The sequence below is a fragment of the Malurus melanocephalus genome, unplaced genomic scaffold, assembly GCF_030028575.1.
Source record: "Malurus melanocephalus ecotype Western Australia unplaced genomic scaffold, MMel_1.1 scaffold_17, whole genome shotgun sequence".
NCBI classification, from domain to species: Eukaryota; Metazoa; Chordata; class Aves; order Passeriformes; family Maluridae; genus Malurus; species Malurus melanocephalus.
In genome coordinates this window covers 4,848,346-4,869,342 of record NW_026623249.1, presented here as the reverse complement: position 1 = coordinate 4,869,342, position 20,997 = coordinate 4,848,346, and the positions used below count along the sequence as shown (strand labels likewise).

Here is a 20,997-nt window from a genome sequence, read left to right as displayed (position 1 = left end):
AACTGTGTCTGTCTAAAGCAAAACAGCTCTTACTTTCTTCTGTAAAAGAAAGGGGATGCCAAAGCCAGACAGACCTACCTCACACAGGTACTCTTACATGGTAGGCTGTGTTTCTTTGTTTCATGCTCTGCCAAAGCATGAGCATGCAGAGCTATTTTCAAAACACAGAACAAACTTTTCAATAACCCTTGAAGTTTGCCCTGCCCCAGCTTCATTRCATGACAAATTTAAACTGAAGAAAACAAGGACTCAAAGAGGATGGGAGGGAAGGGGAAATACTAAATTACAGGATAATTTGCAACAAACCTTGAGAGGCCTTTAAGGGAATAGCATCAAGGTAGCTATTACAGATATAGTTTAAAAACAATGCTGGAAAACACTATTTCCCATGACTGCTTTTTCTTTTCAYTGACTCATCATCTCACTTCATCTTGCAGCTAGAATTAAAACTACAAACTTATACACTTGTATACACTACAATGTAATCAATTAGGTCGCATTTCTTACCACCTAATCTGTTAAAAATTTATTCTGTGTTTATCTAAACAAGCAGGACTGCCTTTGCCAAGAAAACCACCAAGAACTGACATAATAGAATACAGACACACAAGAAGCACCCGCACATTTTCAAACAATCCCACTTGAGTTCTTAAAAAAACAGGAGCTTTCCCATTGGATAATACTACTATTTTTACATTTATTTTTGGAGGGTGGGGCAGGGGCCCTAGCATCTCTTACCGCAACAGACATMTTGGTCACTTCTTGCATATAAAACAATTGCAATGTTTCCATGAACCTACAAATCATCCTGTCATCATCAAAGTTAAGACTTTTGAGTGTTCAGCCTATTAGGACTCTGATTAACAGAAAACACTGTGATAATCTGTAACTATTCTGTAACGAATCTGTAACAGTGTTGCTTAGAAGAACCTAAATAACACACCAAAGCACACACTACCTAAATTCAATTAATGAGTCACAATCCCAGGGGATAGGGTAGGCCAATGGAATCATCCTTCCWCTCCAAGCCATCAGCCAGCCAGGAGAACTGCAGAGCATCAGCAATGCAGTTTCACCACAACCACCAGTGTGGTGAGAGAGAGACGTGCAGAAGTGCAATGACAGAGTTCCTAATTCCTGCAGTCAGTAGGAACTGGRAGGAACCCTCCTGCCTGCTCTTAAGTATATGTCAACCCTTCTGCCAAAGACATATATCCAGAAACATGGACTGTAGTTGGGACAGTGATGGAATTTCTACAGCAAGTGAGAAGTATTTGCTTTTTGTCAAAATAATTCCCTAAATAATGGAAAAAGGAGTRTATTTCAGCCGTGATTAGGAGGTGGCAGTAGTTCCTTTAGGTTTTAAGCTGAAATGTGAAATCTGTTCTTTGCCTTTTGGGCTCACTACAGGTATTTCCAAGGTTATGCTAAAACTGGAGATTGTCTTTTATGTGGTGGCACCAAGAGAGYAGAGAAACATGCATGTTCATTAGAATATGAAAGAAGCAGTTAAAGCAAACACTAAGATAGAGGACTAACACAAGATGAAACACAATAGGAAAGCAGATGATGAAGAAAAGAAAGAATGGCAGTAATTTGCAATAAAAGAACAGAATCGACAAGACAAAGAATTAAAGAAACAGTACAGAGATTACCCAAGATCTTCTAACAACCACACTATCACTAATATTTATTAAACACATTATACCTACAAAAATAACACCTGGCATGCCTCAAGAATGCCAGTAAAATTTGTTTGGCAATCTGCAACAGCTGCTTTTCCTTATGCTTTCCCAGACACAAGTTGTTTTTAAAGCATACATGTATCAAGTTAGGCTACTGGACTTTATAATCAGAAAAATTATAGTAGAACCCTTTTGCTTGCACAGAAAAGAACTAAAAGGTCTGGATGTGAGAAATAATATTCATATTTTCCTTAGTCTGAGAAACAAGCCAACTCACAAGCAATGGARCACCCTTTAGTTCACAGGTAACAAGCTAAATTAACAACTGTGAGCATGTCCTACTAATATGAAAACTACTGGATCCTTAACTACTAATTTAATCTATATTTTTATGTGTGGCTTTCCAAATGTGAAGCTTTTTTTTTGTAGAAGTGTTCTTCATAGATTCCACCTATAAACTTTCCACTAAATAGGGAAGATATCACTCTCTTGTTTCACTGAAAACTAGTTTTGCATCACTTCAAAATTAAAAAAAATATCCAGAACAAAATTGCACATTTGATTTCAGTATACTCTCCCCTACAACTAATGTTCAGTAGTAAAGATTATTTTATCACAGTATAGCATTTAAATATTTCAGGTCAACCATAATAAGAATGTTGCTATTCATTGTTTTTATTTGATAGMGCTTGACCTGTTTTTCCACTCAAAATTTTATAGAATCATAGAATGTTAAGCGTTGGAAGTGACCTTAAAGCTCACCTAGTTCCAACCTCCCTACCACAGGCCGGGTCACCTTTCACTAGACCGTGTTGCTCAAGGCCCCGTCCAACCTGACCTTGAACATTTCCAGGGATGAGACATCCACAACTTACTTGGGCAACCTGTGCCAGTGACACCACCCTCACAGTAAGGAATTTCTTCCTTATATCTAATCTCAACCTACCCTCTCTCAGTTTAAAACTATTGCCCCTACATGCCCGTACAGAAAGTCCATCTCCCTCCTTATAATAAGGCTCCTCCAGAGTCTTCTCCAGGTTAACAACCCCAGTCCCTCAGCCTGTCTTTGTAGAAGAGGTGCTCCATGCCTCATCTTTGTGGCACTCCTCTGATCCTGCTTATCCACGTGTTGCTTTTTTTTTTTTTAGAAGCATCCTTTTAACTGTTTAAAAAGGGTATATAACTTTAAAGAGCAAGTGAGATTTCAATATAGAGTTATGATTGGAATCCATTACAAAACAAATGTTAAGTATTTCAGGGCTTCTTTATAGATTAGCTTAAGCCACACAAGAAATTAACATAAAGCCCAGTAATTTTCAAATAAAGGAGTAAATGCTTTCTTGATCTGCCTGAATAGAAGGTATTTGTGTTTTCTATTCTCCTGGCCTTAATTCTTCCTATTTCCTCAAGCATTTSAGGTCTAAGTAATTTTTCAATTTGCTTCCAACAGGCCTGTCATTATTTGAAGCCTAATCCCCTGATTTGTGCTTGCATCAGAGAAAAGCAATATTCAAATGCGAACTATYAGTTAAGGGTTTCAGTCCTGTATGATTTTCATGTTCACAAAGATACCTGTTACTAAAGCCTGGCAAATACAGCAGATTTGCCAAAGTTATAGATACCCAGTACAGGTCATCCACAGAGGAAACAAAAATAACCATTCAACAAGTAGCTTCACTAAACTCAGAGCACCTCAGTTTAAACCATTTTAGAGAACATTCTGYAGAAACAGTTTCCAAAGTGTATGATGAAGAACCTTCAAGGCATTCAAAATGCTAAAGGATGAGAAATCAATTAAAAAAAAAAAAAATCTAGACAATTCACAATGTTGGAACCCATTTASTCTATTAAATAGCCTAAAGGCATTTCTATTTCCTCCTCTGTAGTTTTCTACAAGTAATTAAATTATGATGTTAGAMATCAGTTGGGCATTAACTGAAATTACTTCATACCCTAAATGTTCTTTCATTTCTTCTGCATAATTCGCAACTGACMCTTCCTTAGTCCTCCTAACTGAAGTTTTTGCCAGGCCAGGTAAAGTTTTAAAACTATGTCTGCAAAATGAGGTATGGCTGTCCACAAAATTAYATGCTCATAACATTTTGCACACATTGAGACAACTGTTACGTGAATTTCTCCTTGGTTTGTGGCAATTATACATTAACTGGGAAAGTCCTAGAAGATAAGCACCGAATCCAGTCCTTAAGACTTTCAGAATTTATTGAAAGAAGCACAAGAATGAGATACTGTGTCCCTGCCCAAGGCAGCATGACTGGAACAAGATGATCCTTAAGGTCCTTTCCAGCTCAAGCCGTCCTGGGATTCCGTGTGAGTTCTCAAACACGGAATGACCTATATCCACAAGGTAGCACTAAAACCCTTAGTCACAAGTTGCAGCACGCTGTAGGCCACAGCACCACAACGAAGACTTCATCCTGAACGATTCCCGTGCCTGCATATCACATTGAAAATCAGCACGGCTGGGAACTCAAGGCAACTTCCCACCTGTTGGATCCTCAGTTTGGCCCTTCTGGGGACTGTGAAGATGTTCTGAAAGCGCCAGCACCGAACACGCACGAGGCAGCACGGCCCGGCCGCCGGGGCACGAGGCGCTCCCGGGGCAGCCCCTGAGGGGGCCGGAGCCGGCCCGGCCTGAGGGGTCCCGCCRTGGGGAGCGGGGGCCCGGTGGCCTCGCACCCGCGTCCCAGGCAGCACGGGGCGGAGGAGCGGCTGCCCTCGGCGGGGMGCGGAGCCCGGCGGTCCCCCGGGAGAGCCGCACTGCCTCCGCCGCAGCGGCGGTAGAGCCCCGACCGGGCTATCCCTCCCGACCGCCTGGAAACCCCGGGGCTGGGGGCAATGCCGGTGCTTCCTTTCGTCCCGCCCACCCCGTCGAGAAGGCTTCGGGCCGGCCGCCCCCCACGCCCCCCGTTACGCCTCACCTGCGCGGCTGCACGCCGCCGCCCACAGGAGGACGAGCGCCCAGCAGCGGCACACGCCGCCGCCCGACCGGGACATTCCGCCGCTCCCCCGCGCCTCCTCCGAGCGCCAGGAGGCGGCGGGACTTTAAGAAGTTCCCTCACTCAGGGCAGGTCTCGCCGCTGCCCCCGCCTCCTCCGGCGCCCGCCCCGGTCGCGGCGCCCTGCGCGGGGGGTGGCCCTGTCGGGACGGTTGTTGCCCGCACCGGCCGCAGGGATGTGCGTCGGGAACGGTGACATCTTTCCTGCCCCGATACCTGTTTGGATATCCCAAGGACTGGCTGAGGTGTGGGGATCACTCCTGGCCGAGGTCCGGCCTCGCAGGGCAGTGAGGGGGGTCTCTTACTGGTGCTTGTGGGACCCCTGGACTTCCCGAGCGTGATTAACCCAAAAAGGGGCKAAGGTTTATCAGGAACGGCCTCCGAAAAGCAACAGGAGTTGGGCGATGCCTTGTCAAACTATGCGTTTTGCTTTCAGCCCTGTTGAGAACAGCAAATGCTGTGTGTGTCCCAGCAGAAAAAAATGAGGGACAGTCCTTTTCCTAGGGATTACAGATAGAGACGACTTTCCATGGGGTTTTCCCTTGCACGTGATTCAGACCATTTTGAGGCACTGCATTTTTGTCTCCCGCAGTGTTGGATATTCTACCATTATCCGAAAACCACCATTATTTGGACTTCGTGTTTCAGTAATTGTTTAAGACAGCTTGAATTCGATACYGGTGCCTGTAATAGCCTCATATAACGAGGTCACATGCCAACCAGTTCAGGCCAAGTAGAAAGCCTTGGCCACAAGCCCAGGGTAAGAGCACTGTATCTCCAGGCTGCAGGGATGCTTCCATGCCTGTCACTGCTTTGTTCTAGGCTACTTTTYACTTAGAGATAAGGGAAATCAGACATTCAAACTGGAAGACGGGATTTTTTAAAAGAGTAGTCAGAGTTGATTTTACTGTGATATGTAGGTAACAGATACATGCAGGGATGAAATCATGTGGAAAACAAGTCTATCAGAAGATAGGTCCATCCACTGATTGTGAAAGTAACTATGTGTCTTCCCAAAACTCTATTAAATTTATCTGAAAAGTGCTGGAAAGAGAAGGGCTGCTGAAAACTAAGCACTATTTAAATYGATTTTCTCTATCACTGTCAGCAAACATTTGCTTTAAAATAATTTGTATCTCAGAGGTGTCAAGGATGAAACCTATAAAACTCCTCTTTAAAAAGGGGAGTTATGTCACTTGTATCACTTCAAAGATGTGAAGAGCTGGGGTAGGCTTGATGAGCTCAGCACCTGTCACTACATTACAGCTACACTTATGGAGTGTTTCAGATACAGCAACCTGAATAGCCCACCAGTGCCCAGTAGTGCAGCAGTCACACCCAAGAATGCAGACATAGAGACAAAGCTTGTTGACTGGCACCATGAGGCAGGAAATAGCAGACTTGGTATTTTTATTTTACTGATATTCTTTTCAATACATATAAGTTTTAGAACATCAGGGTTTTGTTGTTGTTTTTTTTTCCCTATCCTTATCCCAATGAATGTTTCCATTAGGACAAAGACAGAAATGATATGGTATTAATGCCAGTGTGAGTTTCAGATTGGTTATATATCATATGAAAGCTGTGGCTGTTGGTTACACGCTTACTGTTATTGGTCTGTATCATGTTCCTGAGTGTCAGAATTTACATTTATTAGGTGAGAGTATAAGCCCTACAGCACCTCATTATTTAATTTTTCCAGAAGTCTTTGCMTTTAGATCTATTTGCAACTGCATTGTTCTTTTGGTGTGTGTTCTTCTTTTAGTCTGTGTTCTTACAAAGCTAGCTTACCTTAACAAAGGGAAAACAGAGGCAACTGGATTGCTCTTTTTTCATTCTTTTTATGTTGTTTAGTTGAACAAAAATGCTATTCAAAACTATAAAAGAATTATTTTGCACCAATTTTATGGTTTGAATACTGACAAATATTTGAAAATGGTGGAAGTAGTTCTGCTTTGAAAACAAACAAGTCACAAAAGGCCCTTGCAAAAATAGATGTTATTCACTCAGTAGATGTTATTTCTTCATGTGAATGCTGATTTTCTTTTACATGTGGCCCCTGTGCTTTTATTACTTTTTAAAACTATGTATTAATATTAATAAAGTGCCATGATGTCAGTTGAAGAGCGAGTCATCTGGGTGAAACCTGCTTGACTGTAAAACTGCATCCAAAAGATGAATTGAAAACGTCGGAGGTTAAAAAGTCCAGATGATTTCATTTCCTTAATTTCTGTTTCACTTCTGGTTTTGGGACAGAAGCAGAAGTGGTGAAAAGTTATGAAAGTGTCTTGTTTTGCAAGAATGGCAGTTCATTTTTCAGACCCAGGAGATTCMGATGAGCTTTAGAAACCATACTTCTGGAATAATCTCCCAATGTAAATAAATAAGAAGTGTTGTCTCTTGAGCAAAGTCAGCTTGACAAAACATATGAAACACAGAGGAAAACAACAGAAGAAACAAAATAGCAACATATCCAGGTTTTACATATGGTAAATTTATTATATTTTCAAATATATTACACCAAATCTTTCTTCAAATAAAAATTACAAATTAAATACAACATCTAAAAATCATGAAAAATTAAGGTTTTGCTGTGAATATTTTCAGAAGTGGATTACTGAACAGGCTATCTCGGTTAAAAAATATCCTAACTAAAACATAACCCTCACTATTTTCCAGGCTCAAGTGCAAACATTTTCATTTACCTCAAATCATGCTGCATGTGTCCTAATGAAGTCATCCAACAATTTCAACATTACAGTGAAGAGAGGTTTGATTTACTGATAGCAGGTTGGATGGTAGAAAGGATGCTTGAAAAGGCGTTTACTTTCCTCTCTCTCTCAGATTATAAACCTCCAGCCTCCACATGAAGTTGTCCAGTGAGGTGCAGCTTTTTGAGTCATACTAGACATCCAGTTTTAAACATATGTGGTAAAATTCTCCGTACTGACCAGCTGCAGGTATTCCAGGGTACCTGATCTGTAGCTAGCTACTCGKGAAAGCTTCTGCACCTTGGATCCTTCATTTTCTCTCTTCTGAAGACTATTGGTTATCATCTCTGCCAAGTCATCTTGTAACCGTTGCTGATTCTCCCTAAAATCAACAGGATGAGAAAAAAGAAATCAGTGATTCACATGTTTTTAGTGATCCCCACGTCCCCAGAGATTTTTAACATTTCTATCCCATGTTTATCTTAATGACATTCACACAATACTGATAAAAAAGTGTGGGCAGGACCAAATTCAGGTTCTGAATTTGGGAATAGAAGTAGGGATTTTCATGTGAGTTTTCCAGATAGTATGGATCAGTGCCTTTGTACAGAGGGTCTGTAGCTGTGTCATTATTGACCTTAAAAGGCCATGATTACTTGCATGAAAAGGAAGACACAGATTAAATCCTAATCAAAATAGTTTTCAGTTCTCAACACCATTACTGGGACCAAGACTTGCACTATTCAGCTTCAGGTGGCCTTGAGTAATAAAGTTGCCATGATTTCAGAAATTTCTTCAGTGTATCTGGCTTTTGCTGGAGTACCCCACAATTTTTAAGGGGCAATCCTATATGAGGAAATGAAAACAAAAACATTGCTGTTATCCAGTTCAAGAATATGTTCAAATGCTGAACTCCAGATGACTGCCAATTCAATGATTCTGATAGTCTCAATAGATCATATTAATTTTTAAAAAAGAGTTCTGAGTTTACAAAAGAGATGTACCATAAGAAGTCGTCTTGGCAGTATTTCCTGCTCAGCCCATACACTTGTACTTTCCATTTTAAAAATAATCAATTTCATGAGATTCTGTAATGGATTAAAAATTTGATTATTTCTGTTTTGCAAATGCCCTGAGAAAACTCTCATCTTCCACTTAGCTTCCTCTTTTTTCTTATACAGTAGGAATAAATGGACAGAGAATTTTATTTGTGCAAAGGACACATTGTGTAAGACTCAAAACTTACAGTAGAAGCAAGTTGTAACATTTACTTATGCGTTTCTGGACAAGGGATCCCCATGCATTTGGCAAACACTAATTTGAATATCATTGCTTCAATTTGTAATGAAACACTGCCATTTCAAAGCAGACRGCAGAAAGTTCCCACTCAGTAAAGAACAACTGTATGCAGGTGTTTAGAGCAGAAAGTGAGGAACTTCCACATTTAGTGAGTYTGCAGGAAATAGAGGTACTCATAGGCAAAATATACACTAAAAAAAATGCAACAAGTTATCCGGACTTCAGTTTTGCATAGTTTCTCAAAAACACTACTTCCATTATTGCTGTATTTTATTCAATTCTAATGCAAAATGATGGCTCAGATCCAGAACATCAACCTCATATTTTTTTACTGATAATTTCTCCCCTATGTGTTAGAAAGTAAGCTCTTGTTCAATTTTTAAAGACTTTATTCCTGTGCAGTACTATAGTCACTTTGTCCACCTTTTGTAATAGAATAGTGCTTGAAATCCTGCAAGTTTCGTTCCTCTTACAAATTCCCCCACAAGAGTTCACATGTAAAACACGGTATTACAGAGAGCTGCACATTCAGTTATGGAAATCTTCCTGTACTGTGACACACAGGTGCCACTAGGACTAAATTTGTGGGAATATTAATGTTTTTCATTTTCCTATCCATCTCTTGCTCTTATCACATCAGTAACTTGTCCTGTTAAGTCTTACTCCCTTTCCAAAGAAATGAGCCTGCTAAGCATTTATATAGAGAAATAACTTTCAGCACACACAGAGTCCCATGTCATGAATATTTACATGTTTATCTGCACAGACACTATTAGTCCTCTAACTACATAAGACAAGTTCAATGGTATAAAAAAATCCACAACAAGTGCCAAGGAGGTACAATAGAGGCTAAAGTGCAAAGAATGGGAGTTTCTTCTCCCTTTTCACATATAAAGACCATCTTACACAGAAGGAGGTGTAGGGAGATTGTATTTCTTGTCCTCAGTACCCGTCAACCAGTAGGTAATTTCTGTTCCTCTGCCCTAAATAAGTATGACGAAGAAAAGAAAGTACAATTCTGGGATTAGAACGCAACTTCCTGTAGTTAATTTACTTAAATAATACTCTATTGCACATTGCCATGTTTGCCTTTGCTTATTTTAAGTAACTGATGCTGACAGCAAAGGATTACTAATCAGATGTGCGAAGAAAAAGAATGGGGAGATGCAGCTGCACACTCACTTTCTTGTTCCATGACCTGAAACACAAGTTGTGAGAGAGGTGAGCTGTGCTGCCTGCCATCAACTCCCAAGAACAGACAAGTGTAATAGATTGAAATAAATTGATTGGTAGAATTGGAGCATTAACAAATTAACATTAGATTCACCTTCTCTTTCAGCAGATGAATCCACTTTACAATCTTCTGTTCCAAATTGTATGTTTCATTTATTCTCCACATCTTAATGTTGCTTTAATTTTGAGTTAGGAAACTGCATTGCCTGCATGGTCTTTCTAGAAGTGTCTTTAACCACTAGAGACTCTGTTACCAATTGATCAGAAAACCTTGTCCCCTAGCTGTTATTTAAGTTCTGGGTACTCTCATCTATACAAGACTTTTTATTATCTCTCTTCTCTGAGTTCATGTATGCACATGCTAAAGGTTACCTTCAAGTATGTTTCTCCTCTCTCTTCATACTGAAATTGGCAGTCTGTTCTTTTCAGGATATTAATTGTGGATCCACTTACATGAATCCTTAAAGCTAAAAAATAAAAAAAATAATGACACAGCCTCTAAAYATACCACATACTCATATTAAGTATATGTGAAAAGTGGTGCTATAGCAGAAGCTCCTTCGATTGTAATCAGCATAAATTCTGAGAGCCAAATTAAATGAGAAGCAATTACACTGCTGTATGAAAAATCCAACTCCACTACATAGCATATCCAGGCAGGAATAGCTGATAGAGCYATTGATCTGAAATACAGGTGACAATGGTATCTGTAGTAGTTAGATGTCAAAAGGGAAAAGAGTAATTGTGAGTGACCTGCATAGAGAATGCTCATGTGAAGACACTGGGCAGAAGGAAGAAAAACTGGCTCTTGCCACAGTTCCCTTATGGTGAGATTGATGACATAATTGCTTCAACTTAAAATACATCATCAGTATATTTACACAACAAAGCTGTAATACAGTTCTATGTCAAATTAAAATCTACGCTTCATAGACTAAAATTAAATGCCAGACACATAAATATCATATCTTCCAGAGAACTCAGGCAGTGACCCAGCTTACAAACTTCCTGTTACCAACACTGAAGCATGAACAAGGAACAGCTCTTCACTGCCCAGTGAAGTGCCCACTATCACTTTGGACAATTAAATAATTGGYAATCAAAACAAATAGGGCTGCTTTATCTTTAAAAGCTCTCCAAGCTGATAATAAATTGTTCTCAGCTGAAAACAGACACTTCACAAACTAACCAATAGCCTTTGGTCCTGTTACACTGACAGCTAAAATTAAATCCTTACGCAAGCCTGTGGATTCCATCCGCGAAGCTGTGTTTACTGTATCTCCAAACAAACAGTAACGAGGCATTTTTATTCCAACCACACCAGCTGCACATGGACCTAGAAATGAGATGCAGCGAGATAAAAAGGGTGATTCAAGCAAYTTGATTTGTTTGGCAGGGGTCTCACTGTTGCAGAGCAGTGCAGTGCCTGGGGGAACTCTTCATTTCTCACCAATGGCAATGCTTTGTACCTCACTTCCCACAGTATCTTGTGGTCTCCCTTTCCACTACAAACCAAGCCTAGCTCTGTTATTCTTGCCTAATTCAATAAGAGCATAAAAAGGACACAGCTGCACAGTGTAAATTGTATTTAAGCAAGATTTTTGTGCAGAAAAAAAAGAAGCACATTTATTAACTGTTAGGTTTGGAAGCAAGAGATAAACAGAATAAGCTTCATTATGCAAGGGTGCGTAGCAGTGCCTCAAGAGGCTTCCCAGTGCCTCAATCACCTTCTCTGGTATGTTCCTCCCCTGACAGCTGGTTGAAGAATTTCCCAAAGCTGCTGAGTTATCTGAAGCTCCCCTTTGACAAAAAGTATTTTTATAGATAAATTAAAACATTAATTTCCACATGGACTCAACAAAACTCGCCTCCAAAAGCATAAAATACAGGCCTGCATTTTTTGCCTAGATAAGCATAGCTGGCCATGAGTCATCTCTGCTTTGGTCAGAGAGGAGTAATCTGTGAAGGTTTATTTGATACAACTGGTTTAATCACACCAGGAACAGTGGCTGTTGCTCATCCCAGCTCCTGACTTAAGCTATAAATTAATGGCTATGGACTACTTCACTATGGCAGAAGCAAAAYAGTGACTTAATCACGTCTGTTACTCTCCCTCCATGATAATTTTTTTCAACCTGTTTCTTCATGAGGAAAGCAATTGTATAGGGTGTACTACCACATTTTGTATGGGTGTCAATCCTGTTCAAAACCAGGCAACAGCATTGTCACTGTTGATATCGCACTACTGTGTACCAGAGTGAATTCCAATGCGAATCCAAACAGGCAGCCCTGGCAGATGTCTCAGTTCAAAAGATCCCATGAAGCTGAGGATGTCCAGAGCCATCATGGAGATGTCTACTGCGTGCCGGTTGCCATTCCTGTTCGGTAAACCACTAACCACCATGTAAGCATCACCAATGGTCTCCACCTGTGGAAATACAATCAGAGGTCACTTTTTGCAGACATAGAAAAGTATATCTACACTTAAAAGTAGAAAGACTTTTATCAGATCCTTTTATTCATGATTAAACCTTTCTTCCACAGAGAGCAGGATTGATTAGTTTAAGGTTGCTGACACCATTTGGTTTAGCTCATAACTATAGCCAGCATTCCAATTCATGAATGTGTGACCACCTATTGTAGGAAATTTGGTTTAAGCAGCACAGTGAAAGCATATTGAAATGAAGTAATCCTGACCTGTTTTTTCTCTCTTTTGCTTTGCTTAGAAGGCAGATTCCCAAATCCACTACATCATGMAATTTGATTTATGTTTCCACTGGTTGTAAATGAGCAAAAGTACAGAGTCACCTTGTAAACATCATGATGGTCAAGAATGTRGTCAAAGTTCTTGTAGATATCATTGAGCATATCTACCACCTCCATAGGGGTGCTGTATTTGCAGAGTGTGGTGAAGCCAACAATGTCACTGAAGTAGATAGTGACTTCTTCAAACAGCTCTGGCTCTACCAGGCCAGTCTCCTTCAAAGACTTTACTACTGGCCTGTGGAAATAGAGAAGGCAGGAACACAGATGAGTAGTTTTTACAATTAAAGGTATTTTTTCATCTAACCCAATCACAGTATTGCTTTCTGTGTAGGAAACATCAAATCACATTTTAGATGCCCATAAAGCCTTTCAGCCAGGGACCTGCAAGCACTTTCTAATGGTAATTAGTGGCACTTTCAAAATCCAAATGTGTGAATAGCCATGAGCAAACTGAGACACAGGCAACTAAGCTTCTTGGTTAAGGGCAGAAACAGGGATATTGAGTCAAATTTAAAACAAAAATTCTGAACTTCCTGATGTGTAGACCTAGATTTTACCCATACAATAAGTAAGAACGGACATATTTTTCTGTTTTCCTAGCTTAGAAGTAATTTCATCATAATAATTACATAAACTCATCCTGATTTCAGATGAGATATCATCGTTGGATAATGTAATGGAAGAAAAATTCAATACCATGACAGTCAATGTCTGTTCAGAGGGACCTTAATTTTCTTGCAATTCAAAGTCCAGGAAAATATCTGTTGCTATAGGCAATATTAGAAGTAAATAACTAAAGAGACCCAGAAAACTATAGGTTTTGCACAATGCTGTGCTCCATCTACAGTGAAGCAGTAATAGAGTGGTAGGAACAACAAAGAGTGGAAAGAGACATTAATTTCTTGTCACATTGTCTATGCAGCCAGATCATTCCTGATTACCCCCAAAACTGGATTGAACAAACACTTTTTTTTTTTTTTTGTGTTGAGTCATAAAATCAGTACCCTGACTACTGAAATACCCTTGAAACTAGTAATGACATACCAGGATAGTTTTACTATTCCAAATGTATGCAACACCAAAATTACTGATCTTGCCAATATTAGAATATCAGTTATACTTGTCCTATAGCATACTCTGAAGAGTCCATCTAACCCAGTATAGCCCAGCTAACCTCAGCCCCTCTCTTGCATTGCTAAACCACAGCCTGAAGTTAGATTGCATTCATGCTCTTCAGATGAACACACTCCTTCTACCTAGCAAAGTGCTGGAGCAAACCAGAGCTCTGTGATGTGGGATCACAGTAGATCTCTATTCCCAGGAAGGCAGTGAAAAAAGAGGCTTGTGCTGTTCATGAAGAATTGTTGAGGAAGATAATGGGTCCCAATACCATCTTGGCATGAAACTCCACCACAGGGTGGAGAGCTAAGGGACTGCTGCYTCTTATTTCCTTCCTAGCAGGATTAGATTAGATGGGAAGAAAACAGAACATTAATATTAATCCTATCCCCTACTCCACAAGAATCATATGTATGTAAATAAAATGCAAGTGAAAATCCTCCTGGCCAGTTACCTTGGAAGTAACATGAAATTCAGCCTGTCTGCTCTGTCACGCTCTGCTTTGTAAAGCTCTGTCCTTTCCTCCACCAGATGTTCCAAATTCCGGGAGTACAGCTGTAGACGCCGGATCAGGGTATCCATGTAGCTTTCATTGCTCTGGCCATGGAAATTACTGCAAATAACAGAATTACACAGAAGTCAAGAAGATTGGTACATGTACATCGTTGACAGCAGCCAAAAAGAGGCAAAGGAGCAGCAATGGAAAACATCTCCAGTGTTTGACTTCCCTGTAGTTAGAATGTGAAACGCATCAAGTGCATCATTCTTTTGCTTGCTTCAAGGCCTTATGTAGATGAAGTGAAAGTCTGTGATCCACTGGTAATTCTTAAAGCACTCTTCCATCACCTAACCCTGCTAATATTGTCAATTTCAAATTACCTTGGGTAATCCAGGAACACTAATTTGTAAAAAGTAATGGAGAAGCTCAAATTCTGAGAGGAAGCTAAAAACAGTAGGTAGAAAATTGCGTTTAATGTGTAGATGGGGACTTCTGCCAGAAGAATTAAGACAATTTGAGGCTGTCTGTTTAGAAGACTGAAGAATACAGTGCAACAATGGACATCCCCGTGGCTAGTTTTAATGACAAAATCTTGTAGACTCAAGCCTAYGAATCCCTGGAAGCAGAAGTGTTATAACATGACCGCTCAACCCCCTGTGTGTCTGGGCACTTGCCAAAGCAGTCTAAAAGTAACTGGGACCAGGCTGACTGGAAGAGTCAGATTAGTATCCAACTGGACTTCAAAATCACTTTACTTTTAACTAATTTTATGTTAGGGATGCATCCTCTTAGACCCACTTGAGAAGAACACCATATTGCATGTGACAAGAAGCAACCTCTTCGCTTTTGTAGGATGGAGGCTTAGCAGCTGAACCAGGAGGCCTCTCYATTCAGCTGCAGAAAGGTTATTCAGTAGACACATTCAGCTGAAATATATAGTTATGCATAGTACAGTTGTCCTGCCCATGTGAAGTGTAAAAGAAGTACCATTGAGGTTTGTTGATGGGGAGAGCCTTAAAACTGGGGAGCAATTTCCCATGAGAAGTGATTAAAAGCTCACTGTTTGGTCATTGAAATAATTAATCYAGACCAAATTCTGCAGGAACAATGCAGCATTGTCCAGGTGAGAGGCCTGTGTAACCCCACAGGGTTTTATCCAGCTGTGACCCTTATTATTTTCCCAGAACTTTGTTCCACTAAAGCTCTGTAATTAATACTTCTTGTGAGTTACAACCCAACATTTCTAGTCATTTAATTTGGGACCATTCAAACTTTCAAATCATCCTTCCAACATCTATGTGCATTCATTTACCAAAATTTACATGACATGCATCACTATCCAACTCTTGACTAGAGACAGGGAGTGAATTACTTGATTGGTTTAAATCCCTAATTATCCAGCTTGCTACTTTCATAATGTACCAATTTGAGGTATGGTGATCATCTCATCCTCACTCAGCTAGTACATTGTACACAGGTGTATGCATACATATGCACATGCTCACTTATTTTTCTGCCAAAGAATAAAAGAGGATCTAAGTGAAGACACTAGTGTTTTCCACTGACTGAATCATAATCACATCAATTTACACACTTACAAATATGAGCTTTCTAACACAGGAGGAGTTCAGCGCATCTTAAGAAACAAAGCCCCTGCCGCTCACCTGAATATTTTAGCCAGCGTACTCTCAATTTTCTTAAAGTCAGGCCTTTTCTCTGGATCTTCCTCCCAGCAGCTCTTCACTAGAGTATATACCTTCAAACAAAAATTTAAGGAAAAGTCTGCCTGAGTAATGGATATAGACAGAGTAGTGCTAAACAGCACTAATTTATTAGAGAATTTCCAGTTACTCTTGAACAGCTACATACTAAATTATGTGACTAACTGTCTTGAACCTATGGTTAGAACACTCATTGCAGGCATCTTAACTCTGTGATGACTGGTGACATGATCTTTACTTGAATTTGCAAACACAAATCAAAGGCAAGTAAATGGATCCAGTCTTGCAGACTGATGTCAGACACAGTTACTGACATGGTGGTAAATGCTGTGTTAATTATATTTCCAGTATCCCGAGTTTGGGATTTTTCTGAAACTGGTGATTCAGCCAAAAAGAATGGGGTTCATTGCTGAATAWGTAAATGTCTACTATACAGACATTTTCACCTGAGCAAGATGCCATAGGGGCCACATCAGTGGAGAGAGGTATACTTGGAGGTGTAATTCATCCCATCTCAAGGATATCTAAATTAGGTCAGAAAAGTGGCATCATGTAAATGTCTGTTTCTTTCCAGTGAAATAATTTCCATCAGCTGTATTTCACCTTGCTGGTAACAACCTTARAATGCAATTTCTTCCCACAAGGTTAGGGCATTTGGCATAAAATGCATAGCTTTCACCTTCCCATGATCGTGGGCTCTAGTTTGGCCAGGACTTCCAGGCCTGACTCAGAAAATGGCTTAGTTAATTATTAGCTTACTTCCATCTGTCTTTCTCCCACTGTTTCCAAGGTCAGGTCTGGTCGGAAAGGCTTTGCTCCTTTGCCGCTCTCCACTCTGTAAAGTTTCTCTAATACACGAAAAAGATCAAAGTTTTAAACAAAGAAGCGTTAGAAGGACATTGACTGTGTATAATAGTCTGTGATGTTACAAGGTACAATACAAACAGAAGTCTTGAAGACAGTTCCCTCGTTTTGATGCAAATTTCAACTTTGGAGCTTTTCTAAATATATGGCACAATACCAAAACAGGCTGGCTTGAAGGCCCCTGAAAGCAAAATGAATAGAAATGTACATGAGTATTTATTGGTCACGGTAGACATGGTTATGGCATCTCCCCAAATGAATGTTGGGCATTATTAGTGTGCCTCTCAGCAGGAAGTATAATTATAGTAAACAACAATGTGAAAAGCCCATTGWAACTTGATCAAAAGTGTAGAGACATACACTGCTCATTAGAGCAGTTCAAATCATCCCGCAGATGCTTAACTTCCTTAAAACTGAGGCATTGCATTTGTTAACTCATTTGTACTCTTAGTCATTAAATCCATTCCATGAAAGTTATTTGGATTCTGAACACATCAAAATCAGGCTGCATTTGCACAACTCAATTTAAGTACAGTAAGAGAGAGCTAAAGCAAAAACATCTTCCTTTGTCTTTCTCCTGCAGACTTTAAGGGTTCCAGAGGGGGGAATTTAAAAAAGAGAAGTAATTTTTTATCTCTGGAGTAAAGGAAAATTGAAAGGGATCTGTGAATCAGAACAGATTATTTATTAATAATGTCTGATTATATTTGGGATACAATCTTACTGAAGGAAGCATATAATGACGTGAGGAAGGTTTGTAATTGCACTGGTGTAGAGCAGCTAGGGATGCCTGAGCATACCCAATGTGCATGATCACCCTAAAATGATGCARCAGCTTCCAACTTTTTGGTACAGAAATTACAGACCAGAGAAGGAGCAGAAAACTTGAGTCTCCCAAATGCTATAGAGTTGAAGAGACTGCTCACAGGTCTTCTGTGGGCTAAGAGAGGAAAGTGTGTGTAGGGCTCATGGATGCAGGAGGAATGTGCTGGATTTCCATGCTGGACACACACCTGAGAGAGGAAGTAACAGCACCTATTAGCAGTACGACAATTAGTCAGTGGCAGAAAGTAGTGGAACAAGGAGGCAGCTTGAACTGAGCGTGGGTATGTGGCAAGATTTCACAGTGTCGAGCAGTGAATGAGGTGTTTCTGCAGAAGAGTGGAGTAACCAGATGGGGAACAGCTTCTTGTGGAGATGTCAGTGAAGAGGACTGTGACCTAGTTACTTCTGCACATTAGAAATCCAGTTCTGTAAACCTGTTGTGGGACTTCTTTTCTCTCATTACCAGCAATATTATTGTACATTAAGTTGATTGATACGTATTTTTCTTTTGAGAAAACTGGCTCACTGAATAACTGAAAGAGTTTAATTTTTCTAAGTTGGTGGATGGAGCTCAGGTATGGGGATTTTTAAATAAGTCTTTTAAAATCTGAACACAGTCCTTGGTGCTGTCATTTAAGCCAGGAGAAACAGTTATATCACTTGTCCTGAAATATCAATATCATGTCTTCTAATTTGCAGAGACTAACTTCTGATACCCTAGCCATTGAAAAACCTTCTCTGGTGACTTAAAAACCAAATGAATCTAACATACAACAGGGACGTTTCTTTGTCTGTTACCACTGACTCTAATTTGGTATTTTTTTCTATTTATCTTGGATATTTTTAAGTTCATGGTCACCCCAAGTTTGAGCTACTGTCTTCCAAAGTTAGATGATGCCACAAATAAAATGCAGAGGTGTTTGAATAAGTATAGTTCACYGTCTTTCTCATCTTGGGTAATGAATGAATCAGGCATTTAAATGAGGAGCTAGATCAGCAATATGTAATAAAACTAACTCCTGTCACATTAAATTTGATGAACTGATGAGCATGTTTACTCAACTTGCATAATCAAAAGTCAAGAATACCAGAGGCCATTAGATAAGCAATATATATCTTAGACATCTACTAATGCCTTCATGGAAAAAAAGTTTTGTGGAGAAAATACCTCACTAAATTGAAGATTTAAAATTTCAGCAGAAATTTACAAAGTAGGTTTTTGGTTTTTTTTAGGTATAGGGGACCCAGACTTACCAAACAGGTTTCACACTTAGTAAGTTTATTGTTGTCTTACCTCATATACTGATATTTGACTATCTCCAGCAAAAGCACTTAGGTGCTGTTAGGTACCTAGCTTCAGTGCTACAAATTCTTTAAATTGGATGGATTAACCAAATGCTACTTGAAAAAGAGTCTTTCCAAAAGGGCAAAATGCAGTGTTAAGAAACAGGTGAAAGATTAAACAAGGAACCAGGTTCTGACTATGACAGTCAGAGTCAAACACAGAGCAGTGAGGATGCTCCCACATCTCAGAAAAGCCAAGAAACACAGTGTCTGAGGCTCATTTTATAACCATTAACACAACACAGAAAGACTGTAACTGCTCAAAAAGCAATTAAAAGAATGTCTTTTGCTATGGATTTGCTTTACAAGTCAAAACGAGCAARGTAGAGCATTGCACTTTCCTTTCTGCATGTTGGCAATATTTGTAAAATTCTTGCATTCATGAGGATTGTGCCTACTTCTTCCCAAGAAAAAGAAATGGAAAGGCTTTATTTTCTCCACCTTTTATCACACACAGGATCCTGAAGAGTTTTCTTTAAGGGGAACAGGCATTTCTAATCTCTGTTTACATTTATATTATAGAGTTGGTGATGTGAAATACTGTGTTTTCCCCAAATATGAACACAGATTTGTGATAATGTAGGATGATGAACATGCCCCAGAAATTATTCTCAAATGTAACTCAGTAGAAGAGCTATTAGGCTGCTCGAGCTGCTGCTCTAGATGTTTTAACAAATGTGAGGCGGATCTGACAGAATGACTCAGAAGTAAAGGCAATGTCTAAATTTGTTGTTAGTAACCATTGTTAGTCACTATGAAAATCCCAAACCCACACGTTTCTGTGTCAGTTCTAGTATATAATAATGCCTGGATGSTTGGAATTGGGATTGACTGGGCTGGATAGGGGTGGATATTGTCCTGGTGTTAGCTAGGGTAGAGTTAATTTCTTCTCAGAAACTGTTACAGTGTTGTGTTTTAGATTTGGAATGGGAATGGTTTTGATAAGACATTGATGTTTTGTTTTTTGTTAAGCTGTGTTTATCCTAAATCAAGGACTTTTTTTTTTAGACTTATCTCAGTCTCTGCCAGTGATGGGGTACACTGAAGAAACTGGAAGAGAGCATAGCTGGGACAGGTGACCCAGACTGACCAAAGGGATACTCCACACCAAAGAATGTCATATCTGGCATATAAACTGGGGGGAGTTACCCGGAAGGAAGGATGATCTGAGTTCAGAAAGCAGGGGTAGGTATCGGTCAGTGTGTGGTGAGCAATTTCATTGTTCATCACTTGTTTTTCCCTTTCCATTATCATTATTACTACCATTTATTGATAATATTGTATTTTGCTTTATTTTCAATTATTAAACTGTACTTATTTCAACCTGTAAGTTTCACTTTGATTCTCCTCTTCACTCCACCAGGGGGAACGCGGGTGGAGAGTGGGGGGTTGAGCAAGCGGCTGCATGGTGCTTAATTCCCAGCTAGRCTTAAAACCACAACAGCCACTCAAAAACGATGTCACAAAATACACAATACARGGTTTAATGGATGCACTACAGGAGGAGATGATTTTTCTAAGAGAAGTTAAATTGCTAAAGTTAATTATAGCTAGCTTGAATAAAGTCTGAATTGCCAGTTTTTAAATGCCAACTGTTCTTATCTCATGCAGCTTAGTTTTTGTTGTTGACAATGCTGATTTATGCTGCCTAAAATTAATGGCATATTGCATGTTGTTTACAAGTCATAATAGAAAAATCTTTGTGGCCTTTAAATGTTACGGTAAGTCTGGACAGTGTTGTATGATGTTAACTTCTGTAATGCTGTCGTCCAGGAGAGAAGAGAGGAGGGGAGGGGAGGGGAGAAGAGAGGAGAAGAGAGGAGAAGAGAAGAGAAGAGAAGAGAAGAGAAGAGAAGAGAAGAGAAGAGAAGAGAAGAGAAGAGAAGAGAAGAGAAGAGAAGAGAAGAGAAGAGAA

The 20,997-nt window shown here is 39.8% G+C and overlaps 2 protein-coding genes across 2 annotated transcripts in view; both read right to left on the bottom strand.

The window, feature by feature from the left end:
• Nucleotides 1-4,762, bottom strand: part of PLBD1 (phospholipase B domain containing 1) — a 37,224-nt gene extending 32,462 nt beyond the window's left edge. Inside the window, exon 1 of the mRNA XM_057389548.1 lies at nucleotides 4,625-4,762. Within this exon, the coding sequence (XP_057245531.1) occupies nucleotides 4,625-4,700 (76 nt within the window). The 5' untranslated portion in view covers nucleotides 4,701-4,762. The remainder of the gene's footprint in view (nucleotides 1-4,624) is intronic.
• A 2,463-nt stretch (nucleotides 4,763-7,225) lies between these two features.
• GUCY2C (guanylate cyclase 2C) overlaps nucleotides 7,226-20,997 on the bottom strand; it is a 44,745-nt gene continuing 30,973 nt past the window's right edge. The window contains exons 19-27 of the mRNA XM_057389484.1: nucleotides 16,809-16,897; nucleotides 15,993-16,084; nucleotides 14,284-14,442; nucleotides 12,753-12,945; nucleotides 12,198-12,372; nucleotides 11,182-11,280; nucleotides 10,317-10,411; nucleotides 9,618-9,694; nucleotides 7,226-7,794 (exon numbers count right to left, since the gene is read on the bottom strand). Of these exons, the coding sequence (XP_057245467.1) occupies nucleotides 7,620-7,794; nucleotides 9,618-9,694; nucleotides 10,317-10,411; nucleotides 11,182-11,280; nucleotides 12,198-12,372; nucleotides 12,753-12,945; nucleotides 14,284-14,442; nucleotides 15,993-16,084; nucleotides 16,809-16,897 (1,154 nt within the window). The 3' untranslated portion in view covers nucleotides 7,226-7,619. The remainder of the gene's footprint in view (nucleotides 7,795-9,617; nucleotides 9,695-10,316; nucleotides 10,412-11,181; nucleotides 11,281-12,197; nucleotides 12,373-12,752; nucleotides 12,946-14,283; nucleotides 14,443-15,992; nucleotides 16,085-16,808; nucleotides 16,898-20,997) is intronic.